Consider the following 17,859-nt stretch of genomic DNA (forward strand, 5'->3'; position numbering starts at 1 on the left):
AGCACTGGGAGTGTACTGGGAGCACTGGGAACGTATTGGGAGTGTACTGGGAGCACTGGGAGCACTGGGATGGATTGGGAGCGCTGGGAGTGTACTGGGAGCGCTGGGAGCATACTGGGAGCATACCGGGAGTGTACTAGGAGCACTGGGATGGACTGGGAGTGCTGGGAGTGTGCTGGGAGCCTACTGGGAGCGTACTGGGAGTGTACTGGGGGCATACTGGGAGCACTAGGAATGTACTGGGAGCACTGGGATGGACTGGGAGCACTGGGAGCCTACTGGGAGCATACTGGGGGTGTTCTGGGAGTACTGGGAGCATACTGGTGGATTTGGGGGCTCCCAGGTGGATTTTGGTGATTCCCAGGATGGATTTTGGGGTGCCCTGACCCCATTTTTGGGGGTTCCCAGGTGGATTTTGGGGCTCCCAGGTGGATTTTGGGGTTCCCAGGTGGATTTCAGGGTTCCCAGCTGGATTTTGGGGGTTCCCTGGTGGATTTTGGGGGTTCCCAGGCAGATTTTGGGGTGCCCTGACCCATTTTTGGGGGTTCCCAGGTGCACGTGGAGCAGGAGCTGCTCCTCTACGAGGGGTTTGGATGGGTTTGGGGTTCCCAGGATGGATTTTGGGGGTTCCCAGGTGGATTTTGGGGTTCCCAGGTGGATTTTGGGGGTTCCCAGATGGATTTTGGGGCTTCCTGGTGGTTTTTGGGGTTCCCAGGTGGATTTTGGGGGCTCCCAGGTGGATTTTGGGGGTTCCCCGGTGGATTTTGGGGTTCCCCGGTGGATTTTGGGGTGCTGGGCTGGATTTTGGGGGTTCCCCGGTGGATTTTGGGGTGCCCTGACCCCATTTTTGGGGTTCCCAGGTGCACGTGGAGCAGGAGCTGCTCCTCTACGAGGGGTTTGGGGTTCCAGGGAGGCCCAGGTGGATTTTAGGGGTTCCCAGGTGGGTTTGGGGGTTCCCAGGTGGATTTTGGGGTTCCCAGGTGGATTTTGGGGGTTCCCAGGTGGATTTTGGGGTGCCCTGACCCATTTTTGGGGTTCCCAGGTGGATTTTGGGGCTCCTAGGTATATTTTGGAGGCTCCCAGGTGGATTTTGGGGGTTCCCAGGCAGATTTTGGGGTGCCCTGACCCCATTTTTGGGGTTCCCAGGTGCACGTGGAACAGGAGCTGCTCCTCTACGAGGGGTTTGGATGGGTTTGGGGTTCCCCGGTGGATTTTGGGGTGCTGGGCTGGATTTTGGGGGTTCCCAGGCAGATTTTGGGGTGCCCTGACCCCATTTTTGGGGTTCCCAGGTGCACGTGGAGCAGGAGCTGCTCCTCTACGAGGGGTTTGGATGGGTTTGGGATTCCCAGGTGGATTTTGGGGCTCCCAAGTGGATTTTGGGGTTCCCCGGTGGATTTTGGGGGTTCCCAGGATGGTTTTTGGGGTGTCCTGACCCCATTTTTGGGGTTCCCAGGTGGATTTTGGGGGTTCCCAGGTGGATTTTGGGGTGCCCTGACCCATTTTTGGGGGTTCCCAGGTGGATTTTGGGGGTTCCCAGGTGGATTTTTGGGGCTCCCAGGTGGATTTTTGGGGCTCCCAGGTGGATTTGGGGGTGCCCTGACCCATTTTTGGGGTTCCCAGGTGCACGTGGAGCAGGAGCTGCTCCTCTACGAGGGGTTTGGGGTTCCAGGGAGTCCCAGGTGGATTTTAGGGGTTCCCAGGTGGGTTTGGGGGTTCCCAGGTGGATTTTGGGGTTCCCAGGTGGATTTTGGGGGTTCCCAGGTGGATTTTGGGGTGCCCTGACCCATTTTTGGGGTTCCCAGGTGGATTTTGGGGCTCCTAGGTATATTTTGGAGGCTCCCAGGTGGATTTTGGGGGTTCCCAGGCAGATTTTGGGGTGCCCTGACCCCATTTTTGGGGTTCCCAGGTGCACGTGGAACAGGAGCTGCTCCTCTACGAGGGGTTTGGATGGGTTTGGGGTTCCCCGGTGGATTTTGGGGTGCTGGGCTGGATTTTGGGGGTTCCCAGGCAGATTTTGGGGTGCCCTGACCCCTTTTTGGGGTTCCCAGGTGCACGCGGAGCAGGAGCTGCTCCTCTACGAGGGGTTTGGATGGGTTTGGGATTCCCAGGTGGATTTTGGGGCTCCCAAGTGGATTTTGGGGTTCCCCGGTGGATTTTGGGGGTTCCCAGGATGGTTTTTGGGGTGCCCTGACCCCATTTTTGGGGTTCCCAGGTGGATTTTGGGGGTTCCCAGGTGGATTTTGGGGGTTCCCAGGAGGATTTTGGGGTGCTGGGCTGGATTTTGGGGTGTCCTGACCCCATTTTTGGGGTTCCCAGGATGGATTCGGGGCTCCCAGGTGGATTTTGGGGTGCTGGGCTGGATTTTGGGGTGCCCTGACCCCATTTTTGGGGTTCCTTGGATTTTGGGATGCCCTGACCCGTTTTTGGGGTTCCCACATGGATTTTGGGGGTTCCCCAGTGGATTTTGGGGTGCCCTGACCCCATTTTTGGGGGTTCCCCGGTGGATTTTGGGGTGCCCTGACCCATTTTTGGGGGTTCCCAGGTGGATTTTGGGCGCTCCCAGGTGGATTTTTGGGGCTCCCAGGTGGATTTTGGAGGCTCCCAGGTGGTTTTTTGGGGTTCCCAGGTGGATTTTGGGGGTTCCCAGGATGGATTTTGGGGTGCCCTGACCCAATTTTGGGGGTTCCCAGGTGGATTTTGGGGGTTCCCTGGTGGATTTTGGGGGTTCCCAGGCAGATTTTGGAGTGCCCTGACCCCATTTTTGGGGGCTCCCAGGTGCACGTGGAGCAGGAGCTGCTCCTCTACGAGGGGTTTGGGGTTCCAGGGAGTCCCAGGATGGATTTTGGGGCTTCCTGGTGGATTTTGGGGTTCCCCGGTGGATTTTGGGGTTCCCAGGTGGATTTTTGGGGGTTCCCCAGTGGATTTTGGGGTGCCCTGACCCATTTTTGGGGGTTCCCAGGTGGATTTTGGGGGTGCCCTGACCCATTTTTGGGGGTTCCCAGGTGGATTTTGGGGCTCCCAGGTGGATTTTGGGGGTTCCCAGGCGGATTTTGGGGGTTCCCAGGCAGATTTTGGGGTGTCCTGACCCCATTTTTGGGGTTCCCAGGTGCACGTGGAGCAGGAGCTGCTCCTCTACGAGGGGTTTGGGGTTCCAGGGAGTCCCAGGATGGATTTTGGGGCTTCCTGGTGGATTTTGGGGTTCCCCGGTGGATTTTGGGGTTCCCAGGTGGATTTTGGGGGTTCCCCAGTGGATTTTGGGGTGCCCTGACCCATTTTTGGGGGTTCCCAGGTGGATTTTGGGGGTGCCCTGACCCATTTTTGGGGGTTCCCAGGTGGATTTTGGGGCTCCCAGGTGGATTTTGGGCGCTCCCAGGTGGATTTTGGGGGCTCCCAGGTGGATTTTGGGGCTCCCAGGTGGATTTTTGGAGGTTCCCAGGTGGATTTTGGGGGTTCCCAGGCAGATTTTGGGGTGCCCTGACCCCATTTTTGGGGTTCCCAGGTGCACGTGGAGCAGGAGATGCTCCTCTACGAGGGGTTTGGGGTTCCAGGGAGGCCCAGGTGGATTTTAGGGGTTCCCAGGTGGATTTTGGGGTTCCCCGGTGGATTTGGAGGCTCCCAGGCGGATTTTGGGGGTTCCCCGGTGGATTTTGGGGTGCCCTGACCCATTTTTGGGGGTTCCCAGGTGGAGCAGGAGCTGCTCCTCTACGAGGGGTTTGGATGGGTTTGGGGTTCCCAGGTGGATTTTGGGGCTCCCAGGTGGATTTTGGGGTTCCCCGGTGGATTTTGGGGGTTCCCTGGTGGATTTTGGGGGTTCCCAGGCAGATTTTGGGGTGCCCTGACCCATTTTTGGGGTTCCCAGGTGCACGTGGAGCAGGAGCTGCTCCTCTACGAGGGGTTTGGATGGATTTGGGGCTCCCAGGTGGATTTTGGGCGCTCCCAGGTGGATTTTGGGGGCTCCCAGGTGGATTTTGGAGGCTCCCCGGTGGATTTTGGGGGTTCCCAGGTGGATTTTGGGGCTCCCAGGTGGATTTGGGGGTTCCCCGGTGGATTTTGGGGGTTCCCAGGTGGATTTTGGGGCTCCCAGGTGGATTTTGGGGTTCCCCGGTGGATTTTGGGGGTTCCCTGGTGGATTTTGGGGGTTCCCAGGCAGATTTTGGGGTGCCCTGCCCCATTTTTGGGGTTCCCAGGTGCACGTGGAGCAGGAGCTGCTCCTCTACGAGGCCTTCGCCCACGACTCCCAGCTGGGCCAGAGCAACCTCAAGGTCCGGTTCCGCAAGGTGAGGAGGGCTCCGGGTGGGGGGTCCCGCACCCCCAAACCCCATTTTTGGGGACCCCCCCCCCCCCCATTTTTGGGGACCCCCCTCACCCCCCTTGGCCGTGCCCGTGTCCCCCCAGGTGCCCCACGGCATCAATTTCCGCGAGAAGAAGCCGAAGCCGTCGCGGAAGAAGCCGGAGGGGCCGGGGGGGGGAGCCCCGGGAGGGACCCCCGGGGGCGCCGCGGGTGGGACCCCCGAGGAGCCGGGGGGGCCCCGGGGCCGCGTCGCCCGGTTCCGGCCCTTCCAGGACATCTACGGCTACTCCGGGGTGAGGGGGCACCCCAAAACTGGGCAGGGGGGACCCCGAGTCTGGGGGGAGGGGGGACCTCAAATCTGGGGGGAGGGGGACCCCGAATCTGGGGGAGGGGACCCCGAATCTGGGGGGAAGGGGGACCCTAAATCTGGGCAGGGGGGACCCTGAATCTGGGGGGAGGGGACCCCTGAATCTGGGCAGGGAGGGGGGACCCCAAATCTGGGGGGAGGGGACCCCAAAACTGGGCAGGGGGGACCCCGAGTCTGGGGGGAAGGGGGACCTCAAATCTGGGGGGAGGGGACCCCAAAACTGGGCAGGGGGGACCCCGAATCTGGGGGGAAGGGGGGCTCCGAGTCTGGAGGGAGGAGGGGGCACCCCAAATCTGGGCAGGGGGGACCCCGAGTCTGGGGGGAGAGGGGACCCCGAATCTGGGGGAAGGGGGGAACGCCAAATCTGGGCAGGGGGGACCCCGAATCTGGGGGGAGGGGACCCTAAATCTGGGGGGAAGGGGGGGACCCTGAGTCTGGGTAGGGGGGGACCCTGAATCTGGGCAGGGGGGACCCCGAATCTGGGGGAAGGGGGGACCCCAAATCTGGGCAGTAGGGACCCCGAATCTGGGGGGAGGGGACCCTAAATCTGGGGGGATGGGGGGACCCCAAATCTGGGCAGTAGGGACCCCGAATCTGGGGGGAGGGGACCCTAAATCTGGGGGGATGGGGGGACCCCAAATCTGGGCAGGAGGGACCCCGAATCTGGGGGGAGGGGACCCCAAATCTGGGCAGGGGGGACCCCGAATCTGGGGGGAAGGGGGACCCTAAATCTGGGCTGGGGGGACCCTGAATCTGGGGGGAGGGGACCCCTGAATCTGGGCAGGGAGGGGGGACCCCGAGTCTGGGGGGAGGGTGACCCCAAATCTGTGGGGAGGGGACCCCAAATCTGGGCAGGGGGGACCCCGAATCTGGGGGGAGGGGGGACCCCGAGTCTGGGAGGAGGGAACCCCTGAATCTGGGCAGGGAGGGGGGACCCCAAATCTGGGGGATCTGGGGGGAGGGGGACCCCAAATCTGGGCAGGGGGGACCCTAAATCTGGGGGGAGGGGGACCTTGAATCTGTGTGGAAGGGGGGACCCCAAATCTGGGCAGGAGGGGACCCCAAATCTGGGGGGAGGGGACCCCAAATCTGGGGGGAGGGGGACCGCGAGTCTGTGGGGAGGGGACCCTGAATCTGTGGGGAAGGGGGGACCCCAAAACTGGGCAGGGGGGAACCCCAAATCTGGGGGGAGGGGGGCTCCGAGTCTGGGGGGAGGGGGGACCTCAAATCTGTGGTGGGACCCCAAAGCTGGGCAGGGAGGACCCTAAATCTGGGGGGAGGGGACCCTGAATCTGGGGGGCAGGGGGGACCTCAAATCTGGGGGGAAGGGGGGACCCCGAGTCTGGGGGGAGGGGACCCTGAATCTGGGGGGAGGGGGGCCCCGAGTCTGGGGGGAGGGGGGCTCTGAGTCTGGAGGGAGGAGGGGGCACCCCAAATCTGGGCAGGGGGGGACCCCGAGTCTGGGGGGAGGGGGACCCTGAGTCTGGGCAGGAGAGAGGGGGGACCTCAAATCTGTGGTGGGACCCCAAAGCTGGGCAGGGAGGACCCTAAATCTGGGGGGAGGGGGACCCTGAATCTGGGCAAGGGGGACCCCAAATCTGGGCAGGAGGGACCCCGAATCTGGGGGGAGGGGGGACCCCGAATCTGGGCAGGGGGGACCCCAAATCTGGGCAGGGGGGGGACCCTGAATCTGGGCAGGGAGGGGGACCCTAAATCTGGGGGGAGGGACCCCAAACCTGGGCAGGGGGGGACCCCGAGTCTGGACAGAGGGGGACCCCAAATACGTGGGGAGGGGGACCCCAAATCTGTGGGGGGGGAGCTCTGGCACTGGGGGGGCACTAGGGGAGGAGGGGGTGCCCCAATTTGGGGTGGGGGGGAGCTGGGGGTGCCCCAATTTGGGGTGGGGGGGAGCTGGGGGTGCCCCAATTTGGGGGAGGGGGGCACTAGGGGAGGAGGGGGTGCCCCAATTTGGGGGGGGGGAGCACTGGGGGACACCCCAAGTCCAGGGGGGGTCCTGGGGGGTCTTGAATTGTTGCCCATCCCCCCCTTCTCCCCAATTCCTGAGGGTCCCCAGGTGTCCCCAGGTGTCCTCACCTGTGCCAGGTGTTCACCTGCGGCCCCTCCCCGCACTGGGTGCTGCTCATGGGGTCTCTGGGTGCCCCATTCCCGGGGGTCTCTGGGTGCCCCTGTCCCCATTCCCAGGGGTCTCTGGGTGCCCCTCACCTGTCCCTCACCTGTCCCAGGTGTTCACCTGCGGCCCCTCCTCGCACTGGGTGCTGCTGACGGGGTCTCTGGGTGCCCCTGTCCTGGGGGCCCTGGGTGCCCCTCACCTGTCCCTCACCTGTGCCAGGTGTTCACCTGCGGCCCCTCCCTGCACTGGGTGCTGCTCATGGGGTCTCTGGGTGCCCCTGTCCCCGTTCCTGGGTGCCCCTCACCTGTCCCTTACCTGTCCCCACGCCTGGGTGCCCCTGTCCCCATTCCTGGGTGCCCCTCACCCGTCTCTCACCTGTCCCTCACCTGTGCCAGGTGTTCACCTGCGGCCCCTCCCCGCACTGGGTGCTGCTGACGGGGTCTCTGGGTGTCCCTGTCCTGGGGGTCTCTGGGTGCCCCTGTCCTGGGTGCCCCCAGGTGCCCCTCACCTGTCCCTCACCTGTCCCTCACCTGTGCCAGGTGTTCACCTGCGGCCCCTCCCCGCACTGGGTGCTGCTCACCGGTCGGGGGGCCCTGGGTGCCCCATTCCCGGGGGGCGCTGGGTGCCCCATTCCCGGGGGTCTCTGGGTGCCCCTGTCCCCAGTCCTGGGTGCCCCCAGGTGCCCCTCACCTGTCCCTCACCTGTGCCAGGTGTTCATCTGCGGCCCCTCCCCGCACTGGGTGCTGCTGACGGGGTCTCTGGGTGCCCCTGTCCCCATTCCCGGGGGTCTCTGGGTGCCCCTGTCCTGGGTGCCCCTCACCTGTCCCTCACCTGTGCCAGGTGTTCATCTGTGACCCCTCCCCGCACTGGGTGCTGCTGACGGGGTCTGTGGGTGCCCCATTCTGGGGGTCTCTGGGTGCCCCATTCCCGGGGATCTCTGGGTGCCCCATTCCTGGGTGCCCCTCACCTGTCCCTCACCTGTGCCAGGTGTTCATCTGTGACCCCTCCCCGCACTGGGTGCTGCTGACGGGCCGGGGGGCGCTGGGTGCCCCTGTCCTGGGGGTCTCTGGGTGCCCCATTCCCAGGGATCTCTGGGTGCCCCCATTCCTGGGTGCCCCTCACCTGTCCCTCACCTGTCCCTCACCTGTGCCAGGTGTTCATCTGCGGCCCCTCCCCGCACTGGGTGCTGCTGACGGGCCGGGGGGCGCTGGGTGCCCCTGTCCTGGGGGTCTGTGGGTGCCCCATTCCCAGGGATCTCTGGGTGCCCCCATTCCTGGGTGCCCCTCACCTGTCCCTCACCTGTCCCTCACCTGTGCCAGGTGTTCATCTGCGGCCCCTCCCCGCACTGGGTGCTGCTGACGGGCCGGGGGGCGCTGCGGCTGCACCCGATGGGCATCGACGGCCCCGTGGAGTCCTTCGCGCCCTTCCACAACGTCAACTGCCCCAAGGGCTTCCTGTACTTCAACCGCCAGGTGGGCACACCTGGGCACACCTGGGGGCCACCTGGGCACAGCTGGGCACACCTGGGGGGCACCTGGGCACACCTGGGGGGCACCTGGGGGCACCTGGACACACCTTGGGGGGCACCTGGGCACAGCTGGGCACACCTGGGCACAGCTGGGGGGCACCTGGGCACACCTGGGGGCACCTGGGGGCACCTGAACTGCCCCAAGGGCTTCCTGTACTTCAACCGCCAGGTGGGCACACCTGGGCACACCTGGGGGGCACCTGGGGGGCACCTGGGCACAGCTGGGCACACCTGGGGGGGCACCTGGGCACACCTGAACTGCCCCAAGGGCTTCCTGTTCTTCAACTGCCAGGTGAGAGCACCTGGGCACACCTGGGCACACCTGGGGGCACCTGGGCACACCTGGGAGGGCCCTGACCCATTTTTGGGGTCCTTGACCCATTTTTGGGATGATTTTGGGGGTCCCTGACCCACTTTTGGGGTCATTTTGGGACATTTTGGGGTGTTTCGGGCAGAGCTGAGGCTCAGGGGGTTTTTGGGGGTCCCTGACCCATTTTGGGGTCATTTTGGGACATTTTGGGGTTTTTTGGGGGTGTTTCAGGCAGAACTAAGGCTCAGGGGGTTTTTAGGGGTCCCTGACTCATTTTTGGGGTAATTTTGGGCTGTTTTGGGGTCAGGGGGAGCTGAGGATCAGCGTGCTGCCCCCATACCTGTCCTACAACGAGCCTGACTCATTTTTGGGGTGATTTTGGGGTGATTTGGGGCTGTTTTGGGGTCAGGGAGAGCTGAGGATCAGCGTGCTGCCCCCATACCTGTCCTACAACGATGCTGACCCATTTTGGGGTAATTTTGGGACATTTTGGGCTGTCCCTGGGTGAGCTGAGTCTCAGGCGGCTTTTGGGGGGGTCCCTGACTCATTTCTGGGGTAATTTGGGGCTGTTTTGGGGTCAGGGAGAGCTGAGGATCAGCGTGCTGCCCCCATACCTGTCCTACAACGATCCTGACCCATTTTGGGGTCATTTTGGGGTAATTTGGGGCTGTTTTGGGGTCAGGGAGAGCTGAGGATCAGCGTGCTGCCCCCATACCTGTCCTACAACGATCCTGACCCATTTTGGGGTCATTTTGGGGTAATTTTGGGCTGTTTTGGGGTCAGGGAGAGCTGAGGATCAGCGTGCTGCCCCCATACCTGTCCTGCAACGATCCTGACCCATTTTGGGGTCATTTTGGGGGATTTTGGGGTAATTTTTGGGGACATTTTGGGGGATTTCAGAGTGAACTGAGTCTCAGGGAGTTGTTGGGGGTCCCTGACCCATTTTGGGGTCATTTTGGGCTGTTTAGGGATAATTTTGGGACATTTTGCTGTGTTTTGGGGTAATTTTGGGGGATTTGGGGGGAATTTTGGGACATTTGGGGGGAATTTTTGGATGTTTCACGAGGCGCTGATCCTCAGGGGATTTTGGGGGGGTCCCTGACCCATTTTGGGGTAATTTTGGGACATTTTGGGGGTTTTTTGGGGTGTTTCGGGCAGAGCTGAGGCTCAGGGGGTTTTTGGGAGTCCCTGACTCATTTTTGGGGTAATTTTGGGCTGTTTTGGGGTCAGGGAGAGCTGAGGATCAGCGTGCTGCCCCCATACCTGTCCTACAACGATCCTGACCCATTTTGGGGTAATTTTGGGGTGATTTTGGGCTGTTTTGGGGTCAGGGAGAGCTGAGGATCAGCGTGCTGCCCCCATACCTGTCCTACAACGATGCTGACCCATTTTGGGGTAATTTTGGGACATTTTGGGCTGTCCCTGGGTGAGCTGAGTCTCAGGCGGCTTTTGGGGGGGTCCCTGACTCATTTCTGGGGTAATTTGGGGCTGTTTTGGGGTCAGGGAGAGCTGAGGATCAGCGTGCTGCCCCCATACCTGTCCTACAACGATCCTGACCCATTTTGGGGTGATTTTGGGGTGATTTGGGGCTGTTTTGGGGTCAGGGGGAGCTGAGGATCAGCGTGCTGCCCCCATACCTGTCCTACAATGATGCTGACCCATTTTGGGGTGATTTTGGGGTGATTTTGGGCTGTTTTGGGGTCAGGGAGAGCTGAGGATCAGCGTGCTGCCCCCATACCTGTCCTACAACGATGCTGACCCATTTTGGGGTGATTTTGGGCTGTTTTGGGGTCAGGGAGAGCTGAGGATCAGCGTGCTGCCCCCATACCTGTCCTACAACGAGCCTGACTCATTTTTGGGGTGATTTGGGGCTGTTTTGGGGTCAGGGAGAGCTGAGGATCAGCGTGCTGCCCCCATACCTGTCCTACAACGAGCCTGACTCATTTTTGGGGTGATTTGGGGCTGTTTTGGGGTCAGGGAGAGCTGAGGATCAGCGTGCTGCCCCCATACCTGTCCTACAACGAGCCTGACTCATTTTTGGGGTGATTTGGGGCTGTTTTGGGGTCAGGGAGAGCTGAGGATCAGCGTGCTGCCCCCATACCTGTCCTACAACGAGCCTGACTCATTTTTGGGGTGATTTTGGGCTGTTTTGGGGTCAGGGAGAGCTGAGGATCAGCGTGCTGCCCCCATACCTGTCCTACAACGATCCTGACCCATTTTGGGGTGATTTTGGGGTGATTTGGGGCTGTTTTGGGGTCAGGGGGAGCTGAGGATCAGCGTGCTGCCCCCATACCTGTCCTACAATGATGCTGACCCATTTTGGGGTGATTTTGGGGTGATTTTGGGCTGTTTTGGGGTCAGGGAGAGCTGAGGATCAGCGTGCTGCCCCCATACCTGTCCTACAACGATGCTGACCCATTTTGGGGTGATTTTGGGCTGTTTTGGGGTCAGGGAGAGCTGAGGATCAGCGTGCTGCCCCCATACCTGTCCTACAACGAGCCTGACTCATTTTTGGGGTGATTTGGGGCTGTTTTGGGGTCAGGGAGAGCTGAGGATCAGCGTGCTGCCCCCATACCTGTCCTACAACGAGCCTGACTCATTTTTGGGGTGATTTGGGGCTGTTTTGGGGTCAGGGAGAGCTGAGGATCAGCGTGCTGCCCCCATACCTGTCCTACAACGAGCCTGACTCATTTTTGGGGTGATTTGGGGCTGTTTTGGGGTCAGGGAGAGCTGAGGATCAGCGTGCTGCCCCCATACCTGTCCTACAACGAGCCTGACTCATTTTTGGGGTGATTTGGGGCTGTTTTGGGGTCAGGGAGAGCTGAGGATCAGCGTGCTGCCCCCATACCTGTCCTACAACGATCCTGACCCATTTTTGGGGTGATTTTGGGGTGATTTGGGGCTGTTTTGGGGTCAGGGAGAGCTGAGGATCAGCGTGCTGCCCGCCTACCTGTCGTACGACGCGCCCTGGCCGGTGCGGAAGATCCCCCTGCGCTGCACCGCCCACTACGTGGCCTACCACGTGGAGTCCAAGGTGGGCACTCCTGGGGGCACCTGGGCACACCTGGGCACACCTGGGATACACCTGGGCACACCTGGGACACACCTGGGGCACACCTGGGCACACCTGGGCACACCTGGGACACACCTGGGCACACCTGGGAACACCCAGGACACACCTGGGCACACCTGGGGGACACCTGGGCACACCTGGGGCACACCTGGGAACACCCAGGACACACCTGGGCACACCTGGGGCACACCTGGGCACACCTGGGGCACACCTGGGCACACCCAGAACCTACCTGGGCACACCTGGGAACACCTCCCTCTTCTCCTTTTCCTCCTTCCTCTTCCTCCTTTCTCCTTCTCCTCTTCCTCTCCTCCTTCCTCCTCCTCCTCCCCCTTTCCTCCTCCCCGTCCTGTTTTTCCTCCTTTTCTTCCGATTTTCTTTTTCCTTCCTCCTTCCTTCTCCTCTTCTTCCTTCTCCTTTTTTCCTCCTCCTCCTCTTCTTCCTCTGCTCCTTTTTCCTTTTCCTCCTTCTCTTCCTTTTCCCTTTTCGCACCTTTTTTCTCCCTTGCTTTTCCCTTCTCCTTCCCCCCTCGCTTCCTCCTCCTCCTCTTCCTCCTTCCTCCTTCCTCCTCCTCTTCCTCCTTTCAATTCTTCCTCCTTCCTTCCTCTTCCTTTTTGTTTTCCTCCTCCTTCTCCTCTTCCTTCTCCGTTTCCTCCTCTTCCTCCTCTTCCTCCTCTTCCTCCTCCCTTTTGTTTCTCTTCTTCCTCTTCTCCTTTTCCTCCTTCCTCCTTCTCCTTCCTCCTCCCCCTCCCCCTCCCCCTCCTGTTTTTCCTCCTTTTCTCCTGATTTTCTCTTCTTTTCCTCCTTTCTCTTCTTCCTCCTCTTTCTCCTTCCTCCTCTTCTTCCTTCTCCTTTCTTCCTCCTCCTCTTCTTCCTCTGCTCCTTCCTCCTCCTCCTTTCAATTCTTCCTCCTTCCTTCCTTTTCATTTTTGTTTTCCTCCTCTTCCTTCTCTTCCTTCTCTCTTTCCTCCTCTTCCTCCTTCCTCCTCTTCCTCCTCCCTTTTGTTTCTCTTCTTCCTCTTCTCCTCTTTCTCCTTCTCCTCTTCCTCCTCTTTCTCCTTCTCCTCTTCCTCTCTCCTTCCTCCTCCTCCTCCCCCTTTCCTCCTCCCCCTCCTGTTTTTCCTCCTTTTCTTCCGATTTTCTTTTTCCTTCCTCCTCTTTCTTCCTCTTCCTCCTTCCTCCTCTTTCCTTTCTCCTCTTCTTTCTTCTCCTTTTTTCCTCCCTCTCTTCCTCTTCCTTGCTCTTCTTCTGCTCCTCTTTCTTCCTCCTTCATCATTTTCCCTTTTCTTTGTCTTCCCTTTCTTTTTTCCTTTTTTTTTGACTTTTTCTTACTTTTTCCCCCTCTTTTCTCCCTTCACTTCCTCTTTCTCCTTCCTCTTTTCCATTCTTCGTCTTCCTCCTCTTTCCTCCTCCTCTTCCTCACTGGGTGGGATCTGGGGAGGGGGCTTCAGGGGGGTCCCAGGGGATGTTGGGGGAGGGGCAGATCCGGTGGGGGGGGGGGGTCCCAGGGTCTGGGGGGGAGCGTGGGGGGGTCTCAGGGGTTATTTGGGGAGTCCTGGGGGGGGTCCTGGGGTGTCCCAGGGGATGTTGGGGGGTCCTGGGGGGGTCCCAGGGGATATTGGGGGTCCTGGGGGATGTTGGGGGTCCTGGGGGGGTCCCAGGGGATATTGGGGGGTCCTGGGGGGGTCCCAGGGGATATTGGGGGTCCTGGGGGTGTCCTGGGGGTTCCCAGGGGATGTTGGGGGTCCTGGGGGATGTTGGGGGTCCTGGGGGGGTCCTGGGAGGGGTTCCCAGGGGATATTGGGGGGCCTGGGGGGGTCCTGGGGGGGGGGTCCCAGGGGATATTGGGGTCCCTGGGGGGGTCCCAGGGGATGTTGGGGGTCCTGGGGGGATCCTGGGAGGGGTCCCAGGGGATGTTGGGGTGCCCGGGGGGGGGGGGTCCTGGGGGATACTGGGGGTCCTGGAGGAGTCCTGGCGGATGTTGGGGGTCCTGAGGGGGGTCCTGGCGGATGTTGGGGTTCCTGGGGGGGCCCCAGGGGATATTGGGGGTCCTGGGGGGTCCTGGTGGGGGTCCCAGGGGATACTGGGGGGTCCTGGGAGGGGTTCCCAGGGGATGTTGGGGTGTCCTGGGGGGGCCCTGGGGGGGTCCTGGGGGGGGTCCTGGGGGGGCCCTGGGGGGGGTCCTGAGAGAGGGTTCCCAGGGGATGTTGGGGTGTCCTGGGGGGGTCCTGGGGGGGGTCCTGGGGGTTCCCAGGGGATATTGGGTGTCCTGGGGGGGGTCCTGGGGGGGGTCCTGGGGGTTCCCAGGGGATATTGGGGGTCCTGGGGGGGGGTCCTGGGGGTTCCCAGGGGATATTGGGGGTCCTGAGGGGGGTCCTGGGGGGGGTCCTGGGGGTTCCCAGGGGATATTGGGGGTCCTGAGGGGGGGTCCTGGGGGGGGTCCCAGGGGATGTTGGGGTGTCCTGGGGGGGGGTCCTGGGTGGGGTTCCCAGGGGATATTGGGGGTCCTGGGGGGGGGTCCTGGGTGGGGGTCCCAGGGGATATTGGGGTGTCCTGGGGATGTTGGGGTTCCCAGGGGATGTTGGGGTGTCCTGGGAGGTTCCCAGTGGATGTTGGGGTCCCTGGGGGGTTCCCAGGGGATGTTGGGGGTCCTGGGGGGGGTCTCTGTGCTGTCCCCCCCCCCCCCCAATCCCGTGTGCGCCCCTCCCCCCCCAGGTGTACGCGGTGGCCACGAGCTCCCCCCACCCCTGCACGCGCATCCCCCGCATGACGGGCGAGGAGAAGGAGTTCGAGAGCATCGAGCGCGGTGAGGGGGGCACGGGCACCCCGGGGGCACCCCCAAATGTGCACCCCAAATCCCTCTGTGAACCCCAAATCCCTCTGTGAACCCCCAAATCCCTCTGTGCACCCCGGGGGCACCCCCAAATCTGCACCCCAAATCCCTCTGTGCACCCCGGGGGCACCCCCAAATGTGCACCTCAAATCCCTCTGTGAACCCCAAATCCCTCTGTGCACCCCAAATCCCTCTGTGCACCCCCAAATCCCTCTGTGCACCCCGGGGGCACCCCCAAATGTGTACCCCAAATCCCTCTGTGTACCCCAAATCCCTCTGTGAACCCCCAAATCCCTCTGTGCACCCCGGGGGCACCCCCAAATGTGCACCTCAAATCCCTCTGTGAACCCCAAATCCCTCTGTGAACCCCCAAATCCCTCTGTGCACCCCAAATCCCTCTGTGAACCCCAAATCCCTCTGTGAACCCCGGGGGCACCCCCAAATGTGTACCCCAAATCCTTCTGTGAACCCCAAATCCCTCGTGACCCCCAAATCCTCTGTGAACCCCCAAATCCCTCTGTGCACCCCAAATCCCTCTGTGAACCCCCAAATCCCTCTGTGTACCCCAAATCCCTCTGTGTACCCCGGGGGCACCCCCAAATGTGTACCCCAAATCCCTCTGTGAACCCCGGGGGCACCCCCAAATCTGCACCCCAAATCCTTCTGTGCACCCCGGGGGCACCCCCAAATGTGCACCCCAAATCCCTCTGTGAACCCCCAAATCCCTCTGTGCACCCCGGGGGCACCCCCAAATCTGCACCCCAAATCCTTCTGTGAACCCCAAATCCCTCTGTGAACCCCAAATCCCTCTGTGTCCCCCCAAATCCCTCTGTGAACCCCGGGGGCACGCCCAAATCTGCACCCCAAATCCCTCTGTGAACCCCAAATCCCTCTGTGAACCCCGGGGGCACCCCCAAATGTGTACCCCAAATCCCTCTGTGAACCCCGGGGGCACCCCCAAATCTGCACCCCAAATCCCTCTGTGCACCCCAAATCCCTCTGTGAACCCCCAAATCCCTCTGTGTACCCCAAATCCCTCTGTGAACCCCCAAATCCCTCTGTGTACCCCAAATCCCTCTGTGAACCCCAAATCCCTCTGTGAACCCCGGGGGCACCCCCAAATCTGCACCCCAAATCCCTCTGTGCACCCCTGGGGCACCCCCAAATGTGTACCCCAAATCCTTCTGTGAACCCCAAATCCCTCTGTGAACCCCAAATCCTTCTGTGCACCCCGGGGGCACCCCCAAATGTGCACCCCAAATCCCTCTGTGCACCCCAAATCCCTCTGTGAACCCCAAATCCTTCTGTGCACCCCGGGGGCACCCCCAAATGTGCACCCCAAATCCCTCTGTGAACCCCCAAATCCCTCTGTGCACCCCGGGGGCACCCCCAAATGTGTACCCCAAATCCCTCTGTGAACCCCCAGACCCCTCTGTGAACCCCCAAATCCCTCTGTGAACCCCCAAATGTGTACCCCAAATCCCTCTGTGAACCCCCAAATCCCTCTGTGAACCCCAAATCCCTCTGTGAACCCCGGGGACACCCCCAAATGTGTACCCCAAATCCCTCTGTGTACCCCCAGACCCCTCTGTGAACCCCCAAATCCCTCTGTGAACCCCAAATCCCTCTGTGAACCCCCAAATCCCTCTGTGCACCCCGGGGGCACCCCCAAATCTGCACCCCAAATCCCTCTGTGCACCCCGGGGGCACCCCCAAATCTGCACCCCAAATCCCTCTGTGAACCCCAAATCCCTCTGTGAACCCCGGGGACACCCCCAAATGTGTACCCCAAATCCCTCTGTGCACCCCAAATCCCTCTGTGTACCCCAAATCCCTCTGTGCACCCCAAATCCCTCTGTGAACCCCCAAATCCCTCTGTGTACCCCCAAATCCCTCTGTGAACCCCCAAATCCCTCTGTGCACCCCAAATCCTTCTGTGAACCCCCAAATCCCTCTGTGCACCCCGGGGGCACCCCCAAATGTGTACCCCAAATCCTTCTGTGCACCCCAAATCCCTCTGTGAACCCCAAATCCTTCTGTGCACCCCGGGGGCACCCCCAAATGTGTACCCCAAATCCCTCTGTGCACCCCAAATCCCTCTGTGTACCCCAAATCCCTCTGTGCACCCCAAATCCCTCTGTGAACCCCCAAATCCCTCTGTGTACCCCCAAATCCCTCTGTGAACCCCCAAATCCCTCTGTGCACCCCAAATCCTTCTGTGAACCCCCAAATCCCTCTGTGCACCCCGGGGGCACCCCCAAATGTGTACCCCAAATCCCTCTGTGAACCCCGGGGGCACCCCCAAATCTGCACCCCAAATCCTTCTGTGCACCCCAAATCCCTCTGTGAACCCCAAATCCTTCTGTGCACCCCGGGGGCACCCCCAAATGTGTACCCCAAATCCCTCTGTGCACCCCGGGGGCACCCCCAAATCTGCACCCCAAATCCCTCTGTGCACCCCGGGGGCACCCCCAAATGTGTACCCCAAATCCCTCTGTGAACCCCAAATCCCTCTGTGAACCCCCAAATCCCTCTGTGCACCCCGGGGGCACCCCCAAATGTGTACCCCAAATCCCTCTGTGAACCCCCAGACCCCTCTGTGAACCCCCAAATCCCTCTGTGAACCCCAATTCCTCTGTGAACCCCCAAATGTGTACCCCAAATCCCTCTGTGAACCCCCAAATCCCTCTGTGTACCCCAAATCCCTCTGTGAACCCCAAATCCCTCTGTGAACCCCGGGGACACCCCCAAATGTGTACCCCAAATCCCTCTGTGAACCCCCAGACCCCTCTGTGAACCCCCAAATCCCTCTGTGAACCCCAAATCCCTCTGTGAACCCCCAAATCCCTCTGTGCACCCCGGGGGCACCCCCAAATCTGCACCCCAAATCCCTCTGTGCACCCCGGGGGCACCCCCAAATCTGCACCCCAAATCCCTCTGTGAACCCCAAATCCCTCTGTGAACCCCGGGGACACCCCCAAATGTGTACCCCAAATCCCTCTGTGCACCCCAAATCCCTCTGTGTACCCCCAAATCCCTCTGTGAACCCCCAAATCCCTCTGTGCACCCCAAATCCTTCTGTGAACCCCCAAATCCCTCTGTGCACCCCGGGGACACCCCCAAATGTGTACCCCAAATCCCTCTGTGAACCCCAAATCCCTCTGTGCACCCCCAGACCCTCTGTGAACCCCGGACACCCCCAAATTCCTCTGTGTACCCCCAAATTCCTCTGTGAACCCCCAAATCCCTCTGTGAACCCCCAGACCCCTCTGTGAACCCCGGGGGACACCCCCAAATTCCTCTGTGTACCCCGGACACCCCCAAAT

The 17,859-nt window shown here is 61.2% G+C and overlaps 1 protein-coding gene across 1 annotated transcript in view; it reads left to right on the forward strand.

Annotated features, from left to right (window-relative positions):
- Positions 1 to 17,859, forward strand: part of LOC138101538 (cleavage and polyadenylation specificity factor subunit 1-like) — a 99,396-nt gene that overhangs the window by 52,607 nt on the left and 28,930 nt on the right. Inside the window, exons 21-25 of the mRNA XM_068999313.1 lie at positions 4,188 to 4,277; positions 4,396 to 4,584; positions 8,109 to 8,261; positions 11,545 to 11,661; positions 14,416 to 14,506. Of these exons, the coding sequence (XP_068855414.1) occupies positions 4,188 to 4,277; positions 4,396 to 4,584; positions 8,109 to 8,261; positions 11,545 to 11,661; positions 14,416 to 14,506 (640 nt within the window). The remainder of the gene's footprint in view (positions 1 to 4,187; positions 4,278 to 4,395; positions 4,585 to 8,108; positions 8,262 to 11,544; positions 11,662 to 14,415; positions 14,507 to 17,859) is intronic.

The sequence above is a fragment of the Aphelocoma coerulescens genome, unplaced genomic scaffold (genome assembly GCF_041296385.1).
Source record: "Aphelocoma coerulescens isolate FSJ_1873_10779 unplaced genomic scaffold, UR_Acoe_1.0 HiC_scaffold_328, whole genome shotgun sequence".
Classification (NCBI taxonomy): Eukaryota; Metazoa; Chordata; class Aves; order Passeriformes; family Corvidae; genus Aphelocoma; species Aphelocoma coerulescens.